Raw genomic sequence first — 17,372 nt, forward strand, 5'->3', positions numbered from 1 at the left:
TACGATTTCTTTTTCTTGCAGCGAGAGATCTTTCTCTGAACTTCGCCCCTCTTCAAAAACATTTTTAAAAAATTTTGTTTTTTGTTATAAATATACGCGGACAAATAAAAGACCTGCTCTCGCGAGAACAGGTGGCCTACGGACCACAAATAACTTCATGGGGCCGAAATTATGATATTCAGGGTTTAACTAAAACAACAGGACAAAAAATATACTTTGCTTACGCAGGAAAACCACTTAGGTGGAGCAGCTTCAAGTTTTGAAGAAAGCAGATTTTTTTAACCAGTTTAGAAGGAGAAAAAATTAAATTAGGACCACTTAAAAAGGAAGAAATCAGCAGTCAAAATTCGAATTTGCGAAGAGTTATATGGCAGACCTTGGTTTCACGGTGTTATTATGACCATTGAAATAAATTAAATTGATGTGCGAAAGCTCAAGTTGGATTCAGAATCACCCGTTAGAGCCATTACCTTAATTGAAGTAATTCAAGCTGAATTGAAATCGAAAAATAGCTAACGGTTAAAACATTGGGTGAGTATAGGAACATACACGCCACAGGTACTGATATGAAGAGGTGTTCACCCACGATGTTACTCATAGTTTAATACGATTTCGTATGAATTCATTTAAAATACAAATAATCTTGCTTCAAATCAGTATCAGAACTGTACTAGTGTAGCTGGAATCAACGAAAGCACCTTGCACTAAAAAAGAAACAAAAAAGTTACATGTAAAATAGTCGACAGGTTTGGCCATGTATATTGACAGGAACATAAGTGCTACTTAGATAAATAACAATAAACAATTATTAATAAATGAGTTTTAAGTGATATCTGGAGTATTCAAGGTCGAGTTAAGTGTTATCGGCCGCGTTTGATAACAATCGCCTAAGCCTTCATTATTAGGAATATCACAAAAACCGATTCTGACAATTGTCAGTATAATACATTGTTTTGCAGAAAATGACAAAAAACACACTGACGGACGGGAAATGGTTTGGCATCGCTCTTGGAAATCGGGTACCTGCTAACAACTTTCTAACCTGCAGGTTGCGTTGATTTCCAAAATTAAATGCGGGTTCTTAGCCAATGAGATGAGAAACGGGGAGGACCATGTATAATAACAATGATAAAATAACTGTGAGGAAATATTGTTTATTTCTAAAACAGAATCATTACTTGGAAATTGCTACCGATTATTCAGGTTTTGAGTCGAATTAAGTCAACAACCAATTATAACACGTTTTCATCTTTATTAGCAAATTCCAGTCCAGTGAACAATCTAAATCATTCGTTGTTCTGAAACAAACATGATATCAATAAGTGTTACCACAATTACCATTTATTAACCCATTCTTATTTACGCAAAAACTATTTTTCATGTTGCATTTCGGATTCAGTCATTTGAAAAACATCACGCATCGACTACATGGATTATACTACACTAAAATGTCTACGATTTCCTGATAATTCCTTAAGAAATTAAAAACGTCATTTCTTGATAACGATCTCGAGAGGGGTGATGTAGAGCAATGGAGCACCCTTCATGATGGTTTACTTCGACTAAAAGAGAACAAAAAGGGCGGACAATTAGTAATACGTAAACTGGAAGAAAGTTGAAGTGATTTTTACACCATTATTAATGCTATTGCTTCGTATCAAACGCTATTATACCAGACCAATAGGCCATTTGCACGATGGCGTCATTTTACTACTACGACCAGAATTCTTTTCGTTTTTCTTTTCATATTTAAATTTGATTATCCCAGTGAGGTTCAATTGGCACAAGAAAGCAAAACCCTGAGGTATCCTTGTCATTGTAGTAAAATGACGCCATCATGCAAATGGCCTATTAAAAAGTACTGCTTTTCGCGCACTCTGATTGGCTGCTCTCTGAGGCGTGAGCAAGCCGTAAACAGTGCTTGGAAACACCAACTTAAAAACTGTACGTCGGCCTGACATTTTCACGTTTTGCTCCTCTTATTTCATTTCCCTTCTGAACGAGACATGTTCGGGATCATTATACGTTTCCGGGAAACTGCACACCTACCCCTCCCCTAAGTCAACATTTTGCCTTAGGTGAGAACTAAGTGTTAATTTTGGCTTAGGGGAGGGGTAGGTGGGAAGTTCGAACAATTTCCAGTTATTAAGAGAATATGATAAGTAGCCACTGTTCGGGAGAGGAGCTACGAAAAAACATGAACGTCTCCGAGAGTGCGACGGAAATCGAGCCTAATGGACGGACTACGCTTCTCTTAGAAGATTTCCAATAATACAAACTTTTTTGTCAATTTGCGAGTAGTCACCCCCTGTGAACTTAGCACTGAGGGTCAGTGTTTATTCATCGAAATTTATGGGAGTTAAAGGTTAAAAGGTTAAAGGAATGTTTATAGTGGAAGGTGCACTTAGCTAGTCAGCTAATTTACAGGTACTCCACTCAAATATTTAGAAACAAATAATTCAAATACAACATAACAGGATTAAAAACCCCAACTGGCAGAAGGCAACCAGTTGGCTATTTACAAGCGTGGCCGAGAATTTGAACTCGGGACGACCGAGCACAAATCCAGCAAGTGGCCAGAGCGGGACTCGAACCCGGGACCGCCGGATTGCGAGTCCGACGCGCTGACCACTCGGCCACGCTGCCGGGGAGTACCCCCCGGGGTTTATTTGCAGTTGATCGAAGTTGGGCGTACCTGTTTGTACTTGTCCAGAGCCTTCTGCAATTTGTTTCCAAAGTCAGCATGCACTTTGGAAAAATTAGCCACCTGAAAGTCAACAAGATATACAACTGTGATTATTATGGGATGTAGCCGCCGTAACTGACGGTTTTGTTGGGGAGGGGTAACGGAAGGGTCAGCATAAGCGAGCTGGAAACCGCGAGGAGAGCGGAGCAGAAACAGGGAGAACTCCTTCGCGCCGCTCGCCAAACAAAACCGCAAGCAACGCAGTCAGTTAATATGGCTGAGTGAGTTATTTGTAACTCTACAACGGACCGTCAACTACCGCAAGGACAAGACTTTAAACGGAGATCTTTCCTTTCCTTTCAAATCTGTCGTCTTAAAAATCCGTCTATGTCGACAACAACGAATAATTTTCCTGGCGACCCAGGTCAAAATCAATATTGGTGACCTCATACGATAGCACTGGGCGGAATCAATACATGTAAATAAAACTGACTAGCTTTGATTCAGTCAAAGGGAATGACTTACAGCTCGTTTCTGGATAAATTCCTGAGCATCTTTCAGATGGCCTGCAATGTTGCTTGCTAAGCGATCCCTTCCGGCTTCATCCAGCACTTTCTCCCAGAAAAGGGTAACCTATAAATAATGATAGCGAAAATAGAGTTGAAAAAGATAATTGAAACCAACTATCAAGTGCTGATAATCTTATAATCCTCACATACAATATTTCCTTTTACTGGATACTTCACTAAATTTTACTAACCATCCCCAAAAAACCCATTCACTGAATTTAGGTGCCTGCCAGTAAAAACATCATAACAATCGTAATCAAATTTTCAGATCTTTTTCCAGGCACTGTCGGATATTAAACTACTTCAATGTTAAATTTCGTTGAGACCCCAAAAAAGGTCAAAAGACGAAGGGGCCAATCAATCAATCAATCAGTCAGTCAGTCGGTCATTCAGTCAGTCAATCAATCAATCAATCAATCAATCAGTCAGTCAGTCAGTCAGTCAGTCAGTCAGTCAATCACATGAGGGGACACAAAGGGCTTGTACTGTAAGTATCCCGGAGAGCTCCATACAATTCCTTATAATTTTGTTATAAGGAATTGTATGGAGCTTTCGAGGAGACTTTTCTTAATTAGCTTAGGCGCGGCGGATTTTGTCACGTATGATCAGCGCGAGGTGTTTTTCCCGACACCCTTCTGTCAGGAAAATTGTCATCATATGAAAGCAAAACAGACACGATCTCGTCGGCAGGCCGAAGCCGGCAAAAATAAAAGGCTTTTCTTCTTCCATTTCAGAGGTCAGTTTTGTTTCGATCTAGTCAAAAATCAGGTTTTTAGGTTGTAGGTAATAAAATATTGTCTTATTCTGTTCTCAAGGACCTTTAGAAAACGAGACAAACGAGATAACTGACTAGAGAAAGAAGCGTGAAAACGCTTTTTTGGAAGAAAATATTTTTTAATTCCCGCAGCAATTTTGCGAAATCGCGAAGCGCAATATATTCAGTTTCTTCCAAAGCCGTCATGATTAAGCAGTGTAATGCCATCACAACTAAAAATGAATTTAGTTTGTATCGCAAAAGCTGCGAAAATAGAGATGAAAAAAAAATGGATCGGAAAAATTAATTAAATCACCAAGAAACCGTCTCGCGGGAGCTTTGTTAAACAAACCGTTGGTACGGTTTATTTAACCTAACCTGGAAAAGGAGACGTCTGCACGCAAAATACATTTCATCCTAAGTGTAGTTGTGATTTCCAGAACGGACCTCGGGAGCCTCATTGCCGTAATATCTTCCACACTACAGAAACCACAGCAGAATCGCCCTCCTCGCGTGCTAACTTTCCGCTCCAATTATGACTATACAGTACCAGTGAAATGTTTCAAAATGTAAAGCTGCCGAAACTTATTTCCATTACCGCGTAGTTAGTTAGTCAAGCAATAATAATGCACAGCACTGTAAATAACACGGTTCTAGAATATCTGGCGGCTTCGCATCGGCTTTGTTCGTCGCTACATGCGATTTAATCGCTTATAACCTAACAGAAAATGTAAATGTACCTGAAGGAAATACCGTGTATTACCTTACCTTAACGCTGTGATGTGTGTAAATTTGTCTTTTGCTCTGGTTTTAGACAATACGACTTCTCCTGACTATCAATTGTGCGTCAAAACAAGCGCGATAATGAAATAGTCGAAGTGCCATGGTATAGCACTTTATGACAAAGTTTTCACTGGAAAACTTGTTACCATCTGATGTACACCTGTATAGTCTATGTTTGTTAGCTCTACCTAAAGAATCACTGGGTTACACTGCACCCATGGGTGTGCCACCTAAAGTACAGCCTATGTTTGTTAGCTCTAACTAAAGAATCACTGGGTTACACTGCACCCATGGGTGTGCCACCTAAAGTACAGCCTATGTTTGTTAGCTCTACCTAAAGAATCACTGGGTTACACTGCACCCATGGGTGTGCCACCTAAAGTGCAGCCTATGTTTGTTAGCTCTGCCTAAACAATCACTGGGTTACACTGCACCCACGGGTGTGCCACCTAAAGTGCAGCCTATGTTTGTTAGCTCTGCCTAAAGAATCACTGGGTTACACTGCACCCACGGGTGTGCCACCTAAAGTGCAGCCTATGTTTGTTAGCTCTACCTAAAGAATCACTGGGTTACACTGCACCCATGGGTGAGCCACCTAAAGTGCAGCCTATGTTTGTTGGCTCTACCTAAAGAATCACTGGGTTACACTGCACCTATGGGTGTGCCACCTAAAGTGCAGCCTATGTTTGTTAGCTCTACCTAAAGAATCACTGGCTTACACTGTACTCCCGGACGTTTGCCTCGCGCTCCCTTCCCCTAAAAATTAGACACCATATTAGGGCCCCGAAAGACGTTAAAGTTCCTCCATAATAGAAGAGTGTTTTGCTAGAGTTAATAAACGTTTGGCTTACATGATTTTCAATATAAAGGTGCAAAAACTTATCAGCATGATTATAGCACACAAACATTGTCATCAAACTCCTGGCATGTAGCCTGAATAAGCCAAGCAAATATGAATAAAGCATATAACGAGAAATATTCGTCAAACGGTCTCGTTAAGTAAATTATACTTCACTTTGCGAAAGAAATTTATCGCTTGTATCCGTGTTACGCATCGAAAAAGCGAGGAGTCATCGCATGACATTAGGTAACAGAGGTAATACTCACGAGTTTCACGAATTCCAATTCCACGATTTTTCGCCGAGTAACAAATTTAAAACTTCAATTCTTACCTTACAGTGGTCGGTTCATTTACCTTACATTTGCCAAAACTAATAAACATGAACAAAACGATGAAATCCGGCACTTTTCTTTCAGAAGTAGCAAGCCGCATGAAGTAAAATCCACCGATATGCGCTGCATTCTCACTACAAATATGAACATTTGTCGTGAAGAAAATACGACGAGGAGGAAAAAATGCCAGATCTTCGCCTCGGCAATGTATTCCAGCTACCAAGCCGGCGTATCTCCAGAAGGTGGACTCGAAGTGGGACAAACCTTGTGATTTTTTTAGGAGCCCTTTGCGCGCAAACTAATTTATTCTGGCGCGAAATGAAGATTAAGAAAATGTATCTGAAATCTAATACACGACAAGAAAATTTTCGCACTTTCGAGGAGCGCGACATATTAAATGGGATTAAGTCGGATTAGCTGCCCGCGGAGAAAACATCGCTGCGTGGGATGGTACTTCCAGTAAAAAGCCTCTGTGTCCTCTCATGTCAATCAATCAATCAATCAATCAATCAATTAATCAATCATTCATTCAATCAAATGAATGCAGTTACAGGAACTTTTCCTCACCTGAGAGAAATTGTCTTCATCTCCAGACTCATAACGCTTGCAGTCGCCAGATGCCTAAAAGATACAATAACACAGCGTCGTACCTCCAGGTCAGAACATTTTTTAGACTAATTAATTAATCAATATTAAGGTAAAGACTCTTCAAACTCATAAGGAATCTTATAATCTTCTTAGTTACTTGGAATTTGCTTGGTGCATATTTGGCAACGTCATCCTTGGGACCACTAAAGCTGTTGGGGAAATAATTAGGGCAGCCATCTGAAAAGAAAAAAAAAACTTTTTAGATCAGACTAAGGCCATGTTCATAAGGAACTGAATGAAATTTCGAAAAAATTCTTATTCTTGCGTTTAGGTGTTCAGTTTACACGGGTACACGGAGCCAAACAAACCGTACATAAATTCAGACGGCACCCAGCAGTACAAACATGTGAACGCTAAAATCGAGGTCAAATTTAGCTGGTACATCAATGTAAATTTTTAATCTGACCAGCCCTTAGCATGATAAGTTGTCTAGCCTCACGAAGAGGTTCTTAGTACTTTGTCACGCGTTCCTCCCCCACAAGAAACCGTGACTGCACGGGAGGCTACAAGTTGTCGAAATGCTGACTCAGCCCCAGTCGTCTCTCAGTCTTCTATTAAAGCGCGGTCCCCTCGAATTCATTCCCTTCGGTGACACTTCTGGTGTTCCGTCCCCAGCGTGCCGCATGCGATTCAAGAGAGGACTGGGGACGAGTCAGGTCATCCAGGCACTCCGTCAACCGAGCTATATAACAATGCGTAAGTTACATCCTTACAACCGATAGCGGACTTACTTTGATTGTCATATGTCTGTGGTCCATCCCTCTGGTAATTGCTCACTCTGGTTTTATAAGGGCAGTTCACTGGCAGCTGGAGGTAGTTGGTTCCCAGTCGGTGAAGGTGGGTGTCATGGTATGAGAACAGTCGACCCTGATACAAATATTCAGTCACAGATAAGATATGTTGAAAGAACACTTCCTCGAAAAAAGGTCGTTCATCGAATAACATTGTACATATCAAAAAGGCTTAGTCTCAGGGAAGAATTCGAAATCTAAGAAACGGGGGACACACGGATCTCGGTTCGGTTGCATTTTAGCTCGTTTTGTCCCTTACTATACCTGAAGCATTTTGTCCGGAGATGCTTCAATTCCAGGAACCATACTGGCAGGGTTGAAGGCGCTCTGCTCAATCTCGGCGAAATAATTCGACGGGTTGCGATCGAGGACCATCTTGCCAACTGGGATCAGAGGGTATTCAGAATGTGGCCAAATCTGGGAACAAAGACAGCACAACGCACTTAATTTAAAAATTCTTATCGACGTCAATAAAACTACATGCAAATTAGAAATCTAATTCTATTGAGCTTATAAGGGTCAAAAAGAATGCGACAAAATTTGATGTCAACTGAGAAAATGGAAAACTAGACATCGCGTCAAAAATTGCTTAGAATAATAAATGAGTTGCAGACCTTTAAAAGGGATTCAATTACTCAGTGATGGTGAAACTGAAAAAAAATGCCGCATGGAAAGTGGCGTGGCAGGGTTCGAAGGGGAGTTGACCATTTCTTTCATGGTATAGTTAATCACAGTATCAGCAGGTTACCTTGGTAAGATCAAATGGATTGAATGAGGATTTTTCAGCCTGTTCGAAGGTCATCACCTGGATGTACATAGTCCAAGATGGCTACAAGAAAGGGAAAATACAATTGTTAATACTCTAGCATAAGCAACTGATTGTCAACAGCCTCCTTCCACTGCAAGTTGTCACTTTTCTGGCATTATACACTGTAGTAATGAGCCTCTCTATGGGCTGAAAGGTACCTGCGAATGTCGTTTTCGTCGCGCGTTTTCCATCAAATCGGAGTTATTTTCAACAAAATAAATCGTCGCATATCAAGAATTGTCTTGCGTGATAACACTATAAGCGAGCTTGACCAACCTACAACGACGACGACGACGGAAACGCGAAAATCAAAAAGACAAGACAAAACAAAAAATCTGAACGTGCAGCACACGTTTCGGTAGATTTCTTTGCTGCCATCGCACGTCTAATGTTGTCAAACGTCATTGGAATGGTAATACGACCGTCGCCAGTAATCTTCAAGATCGTCGCTTTGTTAATAGCGATCGTCGCGACTTCGATTTAATCGAAAAAACCCATTCACATGCTTCTTTGCCATTCAAAAGAGGTCATTAAAGACCCTCCACACAAGTGACAATCGTACAGAAAGTGTAGGGGACGTAGACCCCTATGCTGACTAGACTGACTGGTCTGTCTGGTCTGTCTTCTAATTAGAGTATGTTTAGGGAAGGGACCGTTTCGTCCCCACAGTAATTAGTGTGAGCTATTGTTATGTCCGCTCTTTGACTGGCAAAACTCGATACACATCTAACTTCTGAGGCAAACAACCCCCTACGGAAGTGAAATTGCTTTCATCAAATTCGATTGTATACACAAAAAATCAAACGTTCGCTAGCTCATTACTCACGTGCTTTCCATTAGCAATGGCATTGTAAAGCATTCTGTTGTTATAATCTGGATCGGAACCAGCCAACTTCTCTGCTCTCTCAGGGGACAGATTTTTTACTCCTTCATCAGTCTGTCAAAAGAAAAAAAGGAAAGGTTTTTTGTTAATAATATTTTATTAACATAAGATTAATATATATATTTTTAATATATTATAAGATAAAGGAACGACGTGGATCGACGTGGGTCTCGTCTTAGTAGATTTTATATATCATACCCTAGCTATACATGATACTTTCACTTGAAAGCTCTACTAAAGAAACTAATTTCAGCCAAGTAATAATTGATAATATGAAAATGCAGACATCTTATTAATTGCTCCAGCACAACTCCGTCTAATTTTGCTGTAATAAAAAAAGGTAAAGGCGCACACGAGTCAAAGGCCCAAACGGCCGGAGCTTATCCCGGTTTCCTTAGCATGAAGCATGCATAGGAGTATTGCTACTCCACTCTGGACGGGAAGCTAGTCCATCGCAGGGTTACCCCCCAGCAGTTTGTCGCCGGTACCCATTTATACACCTGGATGAAGAGAGACAAAGTGGAGTAAAGTTCCTTGTCTAATTAAATAACAACGCCACAGGCGAGGCTTGAACCCCGGACTTCCAGATCCGGAGTTCGAGGTGTTAACCGCACGGGCACACACGTTCACACAAGTAGCAAAAAGGATCACAATAAATTACAACCCCGTTTACGATTACAAACACTTAGCATGCTACGCCTTAGCGAGAAAGATATAATCGAAACACAGCTTGCATACCTTAGCATGGAATTTGCAGTAGACAGCCTTCCCTTTGTCGTTCACCATTTTGAAGGTGTGACTTCCATACCCATTCATGTGCTGGTACCCATCAGGAATTCCACGGTCACTGAACAGGAAGCACACTTGATGAGTGGTCTCTGGACGAAGGGTGATGAAGTCCCAGAACATATCAGGATCCTGCATTGAGGAAACACTCGATATTAGGTTACTATTTTTAGTTCATTGTAACACAACATCTTTTAAAAATACTGTGATTTTATTGGTTAAAAATTTTCACGGTTTTAGTTCAGGGTATTCAATGATATCATAAAAGCAATGAGAGGCAAATACTTGCTTCTGTCTTGTTAGTCTTTCAACCATCCCTTTTTCGCTGTTCTGTTTTTTCTTTCACAGACTTCGGAAAAGCTTGTTTGTGTATCGCTAGTTAACTCGACCGTTCCGTCAACGAGACCACTTATTAATCAACGGAATCTGAAGGAATTAATCCAATTTGATTATTCTACTTATTAAGGAAGGGTAAATATAACTTCCCGTTTCTTCTACGTGAAATTTAATAATTGTGTCTATTTACCTTCAAATGTGTTACAGGGTTCCTCTTCTGAGTATGGATGAAACTTGGGAACTAAAAGTAGCGAGAGATGAAAATTAAACGAGTGTTAAACGTGATTAAAATGATTAACGTGGTCTGCTTCTTCCCGTGAAAAGTTACAATAAAACAAAAAGGAGTGCCACTACCGAACCAAGGGAAATTATTCAATCTTTCCTCCGCGTCTCATCTTCCTCAGCCTTCCTGCGGGTAGCAATTTTGACGCTTTCTCGTTTTCTTCCCTCCCTATATAGCAATTTTCGAGTGAGTTTGTGTATTTCGTACGTTGTATTATCCTAGAGAAAAATATGGTCTATTCATAGTCTAGGGAAATTATTTTTGCAGATAAGGAGGGTGAAATGCTGTCCTTACAAGGATTGGATCCCTGATAAAGAAGATGGGGGTGTTGTTTCCAACTAGGTCCCAGTTTCCTTCCTCGGTGTAGAACTTCATGGCAAAACCACGGGGATCACGGGCCGTGTCGGCACTGCCAGATTCACCGCCTGAAAATAAACCCAGAATTAATAACTATAACGAACTTTGTTTAAAGTATCTTTAAGCATTTAATATGTCTGATTAGTTTTTGTTATCAGGCATATAAGACGAGTAAACATGTTGTTTTTCTTTCCTCGGGTGTTCTTTATATTAACGAATGAAACAACAAATTTATAGCCGAAAGATTGGTTTTATCAATTCAGTGAATTTTGGTCGTAAATTCACTCACCAACTGTTGAGAAGCGAACCAAGCATGGGGTCTTCTTTCCAACGGTATCAAAGATCTTCGCCTTGCAGTACTTTGAGATGTCATGAGTAACTTCAAAGTACCCAAACGCTCCACCGCCCTTGGCGTGTACCACTCTTTCGGGGATTCGTTCCCTGTCAAAATGACTCATCTCATCCAGGAACTGGACATCCTGCAGCAGTAGGGGTCCACGGGGTCCCACTGACATAGTGGCGGTCTTAGTGTCGATGGGAGCACCAGATCCAGTGGTACAGACATCTGGTGTCTGGAAGAACGAAAAATGAGGCCTTATTAGGGATCGGCTGGGATAGGGTTCAATATTTAGACGTAAAACAGAGAGAAGAGATTTTGGGGCAAAAACAGTTGACGAGATACGGGATATTTAGACCTGCAAGAATGTCCGTGACTGTCAAAAAGAGAAAAACATAGGGATACTGAGATTCTGGGATATCACGTGTATACAGCTTTACTTAAACTAGAAATTCTGAGATGTCGAGGGATCAGAAAGACCTAATTTCTTGATTGATGCAGAAAAGACAATAGGTTCATTGATCGATACATAAGAGTAAGCAGCAAGAACAAGAGTCACAAATGAGATGGTTTGCACTTTTGTGTCAAAAGTGGACAAATTTGAGCTCTTTAGGGAGTCTGACCGAGGAAAAACTACTCCTTCCTTCGAAATGACGTCAGAATGAGTATTGGGATACAGGGCATAAGGATTAATGGGATACATTTATGCCCACTGATACTGGGATATACATAATTCCTCAGCTGTTTTAGTTCATGCGGTTTTGTTTCAGTGCGCGCACCATCCTGTTTTTTTCCAGCAACTTCCTTAGTGTCTATATAAAAGTATACAATTTTTACAACCTGTCTAAACAAACGCGAGCGCAATTTAAGTGAAAGTGGTTTTCGCTATTTGCTTATCAAGCTATATTGACATGACTGAGAGAGCAAGTTTAGTGGCAATAATAACCTTTTCAGAATATCACTGAACTCCTGCAGGAGCCGATTGACTCCTGAATCCTGCTATTAATTTTGGCATTTGCATGTCCCTCGACCCATTATCATCAATTAAAGTGTCAGTCCGTAGGTGTATTTATTTCCTGTTAGTTACGGTTATCCTTGTGGGCGGGCAGGAAGGGCGGCTATGATATTTAATGTTGTATGGTTCTGTCTTGTACCTTATACCTTGTCTGATTCACGCCACATTCATTTTGCAAACGTTGTTTTTTTTCTTGCCAAAAAAAAAAATGAGATAAAAATGTTTGAATGTTCAATGTTTTATAGTGAATGTTTAAGGCTTCACTCAGACGATTCGTGCGATTGGTGCGATTCGTGACGTATAGCTAAGCGATATTACGTCATCGATCAAACAATGATCCTGATTCGCTTAGCTATTTGCCTAATCGGTGCATATTAATTAGCTATTCTATGTCACGGAAATTTCGTAACTTCTTCAGGGCTATCTTTTTAATCAAATACTTGGTACAAATTGCCTTGAATTTAAAGGCCGAGATCAGGATAGCAGAGCTCGCACGAATTTGTCTAAACCATGACAATAGGCCAGGATTATAAGCAGTAATCCTGCCATCCATGAGCGGAAACAATCTTATGTGTCAATGTTGGAGGTCACGAGATGTTTTGAGAGGTGTGTTCTAGGCGTAGTAAGGGCCAGCACCCGAAGGCGTCTCTTCGCTGTGAAAGTCACTACATCAAATTCATGTAACAGGCATGACGAAATGAAAAGTAAATTGACCGACTTACCTCTCTGACGACTTATGTAAAGAAAGCGAACATATAGAGCAAACACGAATAGATAATTCAGTAAAATCAATGGTGGCTGGTATGGGTAATGGACAAAACAACTAAACGAGCTACAACTAAAGGAACCATAGAACTTAGTCCTAGGCCGCTTTGAAAAACTGAGCAATTTACTTGTCAGTTTCGAGATTTTTTGTCGTATTGTGTTTCGAAATGATTCATAAATCGTGACGTTTTGCATTGCACCCTTCACTAGTCATTGTACAAAAGGCAACTGCGATGAAGTTCCTATGACGAAGGCATTGAAAGTCCGAGTGAAAATCATCATAATTAGCATACATTCTCTTCTACTTTATCGGTATTTTACTTTATAGCGACGTAAATGCACGGGTCGAAGAATGTCGTTCTTTGCGTTTTATGGGAGGTTTCAATCAGCTGGAGAGGTTCCAAGCATTCGATACATTCGCGCAAACGATACGCAATAAACTAGCAAAAGCAAAAGATGCGCACGCGCTATGTAACAATCTGGGAGAGTTTTTCCTTCGAAACTTGAAGCAAAGGCCAAGGAAAGAAAGCTGTCAAACAGAGAATCAAGCGTACGATGTTCTTTTCACTGGTGGCGTCGATCCCTCCAAGACAAATACGTAAACAAGAAATTAGTAAATAATAACGAACGTTGCCACAAACCTTTTTTGCCGCAGCAAAATCACTTAACTGTTCCGATGCTTTTGTTCTGCTGGCCATTCTGTGGCGGCTTTTTCGGAGATTTTTTTTAGCTTTCAAACACCCCTTCTTCGTGCGTGGCAGAGCCTTTGAGATCCCAGGCTAAGTGACGTCGTCACGTTTAAACCCCACCGTGAAACTGCTTTGCAGATTTGATATTTGACATGTCACGCACGGACGAAGGCTTTAATTCAACAACAACGAGCTGTTTTTGCATGACCAGACAAGTACATATAGTATTGCAAAAGCTATTTTAATTGTCACTCACTCGAGACCACTTATCATACTTAATGTACTTAGTTTGGCAGTTGATATTGGCATCGCCTCCAAGTTCCGACACATTCAAGTTTTTCGAAATAGTGAGGCTAGCAGAGATTGACAGAAAAATTTAGGTAGGAACCTGTTAGGTTAGCGGGTAGGTACCAAAGCTAGGCATAGATTAAAGATAATTGCTTTTTCATAATATAAAACTGTGTTAAAAGTCAGTTGTCATAATGTGTCACGTTTAGTTGTCATAATGTACTTAGGGCGGGGAGAATCATAAACTGGCTAACTATGTTTCTGATAAAACATACAGAGAAAGTAAATAGCCTCCGACCCCTCCACCACGAAAACCTCGGGAAAACCCACGATTTTTTCCGGTAGGTAGGGGGCAGGAGTACACAGCCTAAGAAAGTAATATGTTCCTGCTCTAACAACAACCACAAAAAAAAACCAAAGTAAACAAACAAATAAACAAAACACGAGTACCTCAGCTCGAAATTAGAGTTCAGACTGATACGTGCAACCCGCCTCTCTAAGTGAGCACCTCCCATATAAGCGTTCCTTACCTAGATCTCTCCAAAACGCCAAAATTTCTCAGTCAAATCCCTGTGGCTAGATCCTCGCGACATTAAGCACTTATAGTAAGCCACTACGGCCTTTTATGGCTGACGGTTTTCCACTGCCATTCAGTTTTCGGCGACCGTCGAACCCATGGTCTGATTTTTTCCATATATGTTCACAGTATGGGTACTACGCTACCAAGAGTATGGGAAGAACTTTTAGTGACAACATGTAACGTACGTATGTCTTGGGACCTCTTCTCGAAAGAGCTTCCTGAAATTGTCAGCTCTCAAGAAGACGCACTTTAGGGCAGTCTACCTATTACTGTCGTGTAGAGAGGTTTCCGTACTTAAAAGGGGGAGTTGACTTAAGACGTTAGAAAAAGATCGAAGGGTGCAGGTGTATTTGCGAAAAGAGAGAGTCAGCACAATGAACAATACCTAGTTATGTAACTGAACGATTATATAACAAGCCGGGCAACGGTAAAATGTGCTCTTTTGGGTATTAAATTTTGTGGACACTGACGTCATAAATAAGGACCGATTAATAAAATCAATTGTTTTTTTAAGGCCATTCCTAGAGGCTAAAGTGAAAAAAAAGTGACTTCTTATCGTTGCAAAATGCAATTTAAACAGGAACTCGTACAGTATGAAACATTTCATGACGTAAGAACAAATAGCCACTGAGATATAGCCGAGTTTTTCGAAGTCCGATTTTGCTGCAAAAGTAAGTAAAGCATAGTACATTCAAACAAGTTTAACTGGCCGTGAAACTCCCATATCATTATTATTGTTGTTGTTATATAATGCACAAAACTGACTGACGCCTTGATATTGTTAACCAAGATAAGTCTGACACCGCACTGTTCTTGAAAAATTGTTAAGACCTTGTAAAACGGTTAGATTACACCAGGATGACTTACATTTAATTTATCTTGGTCAGTTATGATTTTTCCTATCAGTTTTTCTTCCCTTTTTCTTTTTGAAAAGGACTTTGACACAACCAAAATGACGTTCAATATCGGGAAATGATAGCCATCCTGCATTCCCCTTCTCTTTGCGGCTGTATCAGTTTGTTAGTTTTTATATTTAACCCAAAGACAAAACACACAGCTCACGTATAGTCTAAGAGCGTGCGGGAGTAATTTCTTTAAACATGGGCGTCTAATATAAAATTCAAGTTCATTTTTGAACTGAACTGCTTTCGTGCCGGGCACTTTAGCAGAGCTGCGTCTGATATTGCAGTAGAATTAAATGACAGAAAACAGGAAGTTCTATTCATCTGAAAGTACAGTAGACGTTCATCGACCTTTGTATAAACTTGGGCTTGCAATCTTTCAAATTTCAATCCCTGGAAATTTTTCTAGCATTGAATGCACTCTTGTAAATAATTAACAAAATAATTTGTAATAAAGGGACCTAGGCATCTCTCGTGCCAATGCTGCGTCAGTGAAATGAAATAATTCTTATCTTTTGAGGTTCTACAAATATTTTTGACTTAGTCTGATTCAAGTCAGGGCAATGATAACGAATATTCGCTGATATCCACGTCGTCTTTGGCGATGATCGTCAAAGAAGGCCAATTTTTTTTTTATCAGGAGCTTCTTGTGTTATGTAACATCGCCTGAAAAATATACTACTAACTAGTAATAACTATCATTATAATTAAGAGGAAAGTTGAGCAAATGTATCATTTTTTTTTTTAAAGTAGTTTAGCCCGTTAAGAAAGGGCCTAAATCGCCGAGGGTGACCTCAATTGCATCTGAGGGCGGACCGGGAATCACATACCCATATGGATTGCTGTAACTGGAGAAAAACTAGTGCTTTCTGTCGAGATCAGTTCAGTTAAATACCATCTCTAACTATCGTTGTATTTTTAAAATCCCTTATCGAGGAAGATATTAACCGAAAATATCTCAGTCTTTCGGTTCAATTGCTAATATAGGTGTTTTATATATACCACCGATTTATATCCTTAACAAAGACCTTAGATATTATTTGCGAAATTATCTGAGATATTATTTTAAAGGTATATCATCTGTCATCAGGCACGGCTAGAAGACAGAATATTACTTAACATACTCAGTTAACAAACCGCATTGCAATCAGCCATTTTAATTGTACGCGTTGGAAAGTGGAAGGGCCAGGGAACAAGGAAATACGTACGTTGCATGCCATGGTATGCAGTTGTCTAACCTGAACCTTTGTCACTGATTTGTTGAGTGCTCTCGAGAACTCTTACAAAGACTTGCAATGGGATAGAATTTGCCTTCGCACGAATTGCTCTGCTTAATACGCAAGGATATTCTCAAAGGCAAGTCACGCGTGACAAGGTCTGTTAAAAGTAAATAAATAAGTTTTTAAAACAACACTCCCTCGAGAGAAAGATCTGCTGCCTACCTTCTTACTCTTTGCATAGTCCGCAAGTTGTTCAGAAGCTTTCGTACGATCAGCCATGTTTCCGATGCCTCAGAGGTTTCGTGCACTGACGGAGACGTCTCTTTTATGATGAAAAGGACGAAATGTATTCAGCATCTGCTGAGTCACAGTGATTAAAAGCATAGCGCCCTGATCATAATATTGCTAACGTCACGTTTTGTCATAGAAGCCAGCCTTGATCCTCATTGGTCTGTCAGTTAATTTCATGGCAGTGAAGAATATCTAATCATAGGTCACAAAATCCATAATACAATTCAAAAAGAAGCTTCCTGGTGACGCAGAATGTAGAGCTTAAAATTATTAAAATGTCTTAGCACTTCCATTTTATTCTCATCGAATCTTCTTAAAGTGCTTTGATGAATAGTTTTGAATGTTTTGTTGTTAAAATTTTGTACAAAATAAATAATATTAATACTAGTTTTAAATGTTAGGAAAGTGGTCTCAAAACATCGTTGTAT

General features: G+C 40.0%; 1 protein-coding gene across 2 annotated transcripts; it reads right to left on the bottom strand.

Annotated features, from left to right (window-relative positions):
- Window positions 1-1,232: 1,232 nt before the first annotated feature.
- Window positions 1,233-17,036, bottom strand: LOC140935487 (catalase-like). 2 transcript variants are annotated; one of them, XM_073385028.1, is made up of 14 exons: window positions 16,876-17,036; window positions 11,147-11,429; window positions 10,795-10,925; window positions 10,408-10,458; window positions 9,834-10,013; window positions 9,039-9,149; window positions 8,153-8,233; window positions 7,669-7,821; window positions 7,345-7,480; window positions 6,711-6,790; window positions 6,533-6,586; window positions 3,212-3,319; window positions 2,696-2,767; window positions 1,233-1,562 (listed from the first exon to the last, which is right to left on the bottom strand). In XM_073385028.1, exons 1-14 carry the CDS (start codon window positions 16,930-16,932, stop codon window positions 1,554-1,556), a joined length of 1,506 nt encoding a protein of 501 aa, XP_073241129.1. In that variant the 5' UTR covers window positions 16,933-17,036; the 3' UTR covers window positions 1,233-1,553. The 2 variants fall into 2 exon arrangements, with proteins under 2 accessions (XP_073241129.1, XP_073241130.1); XM_073385029.1 differs by lacking the exon at window positions 16,876-17,036 and adding an exon at window positions 13,616-13,785.
- Between the last annotated feature and the right edge of the window lie 336 nt (window positions 17,037-17,372).

The sequence above is a fragment of the Porites lutea genome, chromosome 4 (assembly GCF_958299795.1).
Source record: "Porites lutea chromosome 4, jaPorLute2.1, whole genome shotgun sequence".
NCBI lineage: Eukaryota > Metazoa > Cnidaria > Anthozoa > Scleractinia > Poritidae > Porites > Porites lutea.

Excerpts from the sequence above, each read along its gene's own strand:
- LOC140935487 (XM_073385028.1), bottom strand. The coding sequence starts at position 16,932 with ATGGCTGATCGTACGAAAGCTTCTGAACAACTTGCGGACTATGCAAAG. Across the intron at positions 9,150-9,833 it reads ACTGCAAATTCCATGCTAAG|ACTGATGAAGGAGTAAAAAA; the intron begins GTATGCAAGCTG and ends TTCTTTTGACAG. Across the intron at positions 6,791-7,344 it reads ACAGACATATGACAATCAAA|ATGGCTGCCCTAATTATTTC; the intron begins GTAAGTCCGCTA and ends TTTTCTTTTCAG.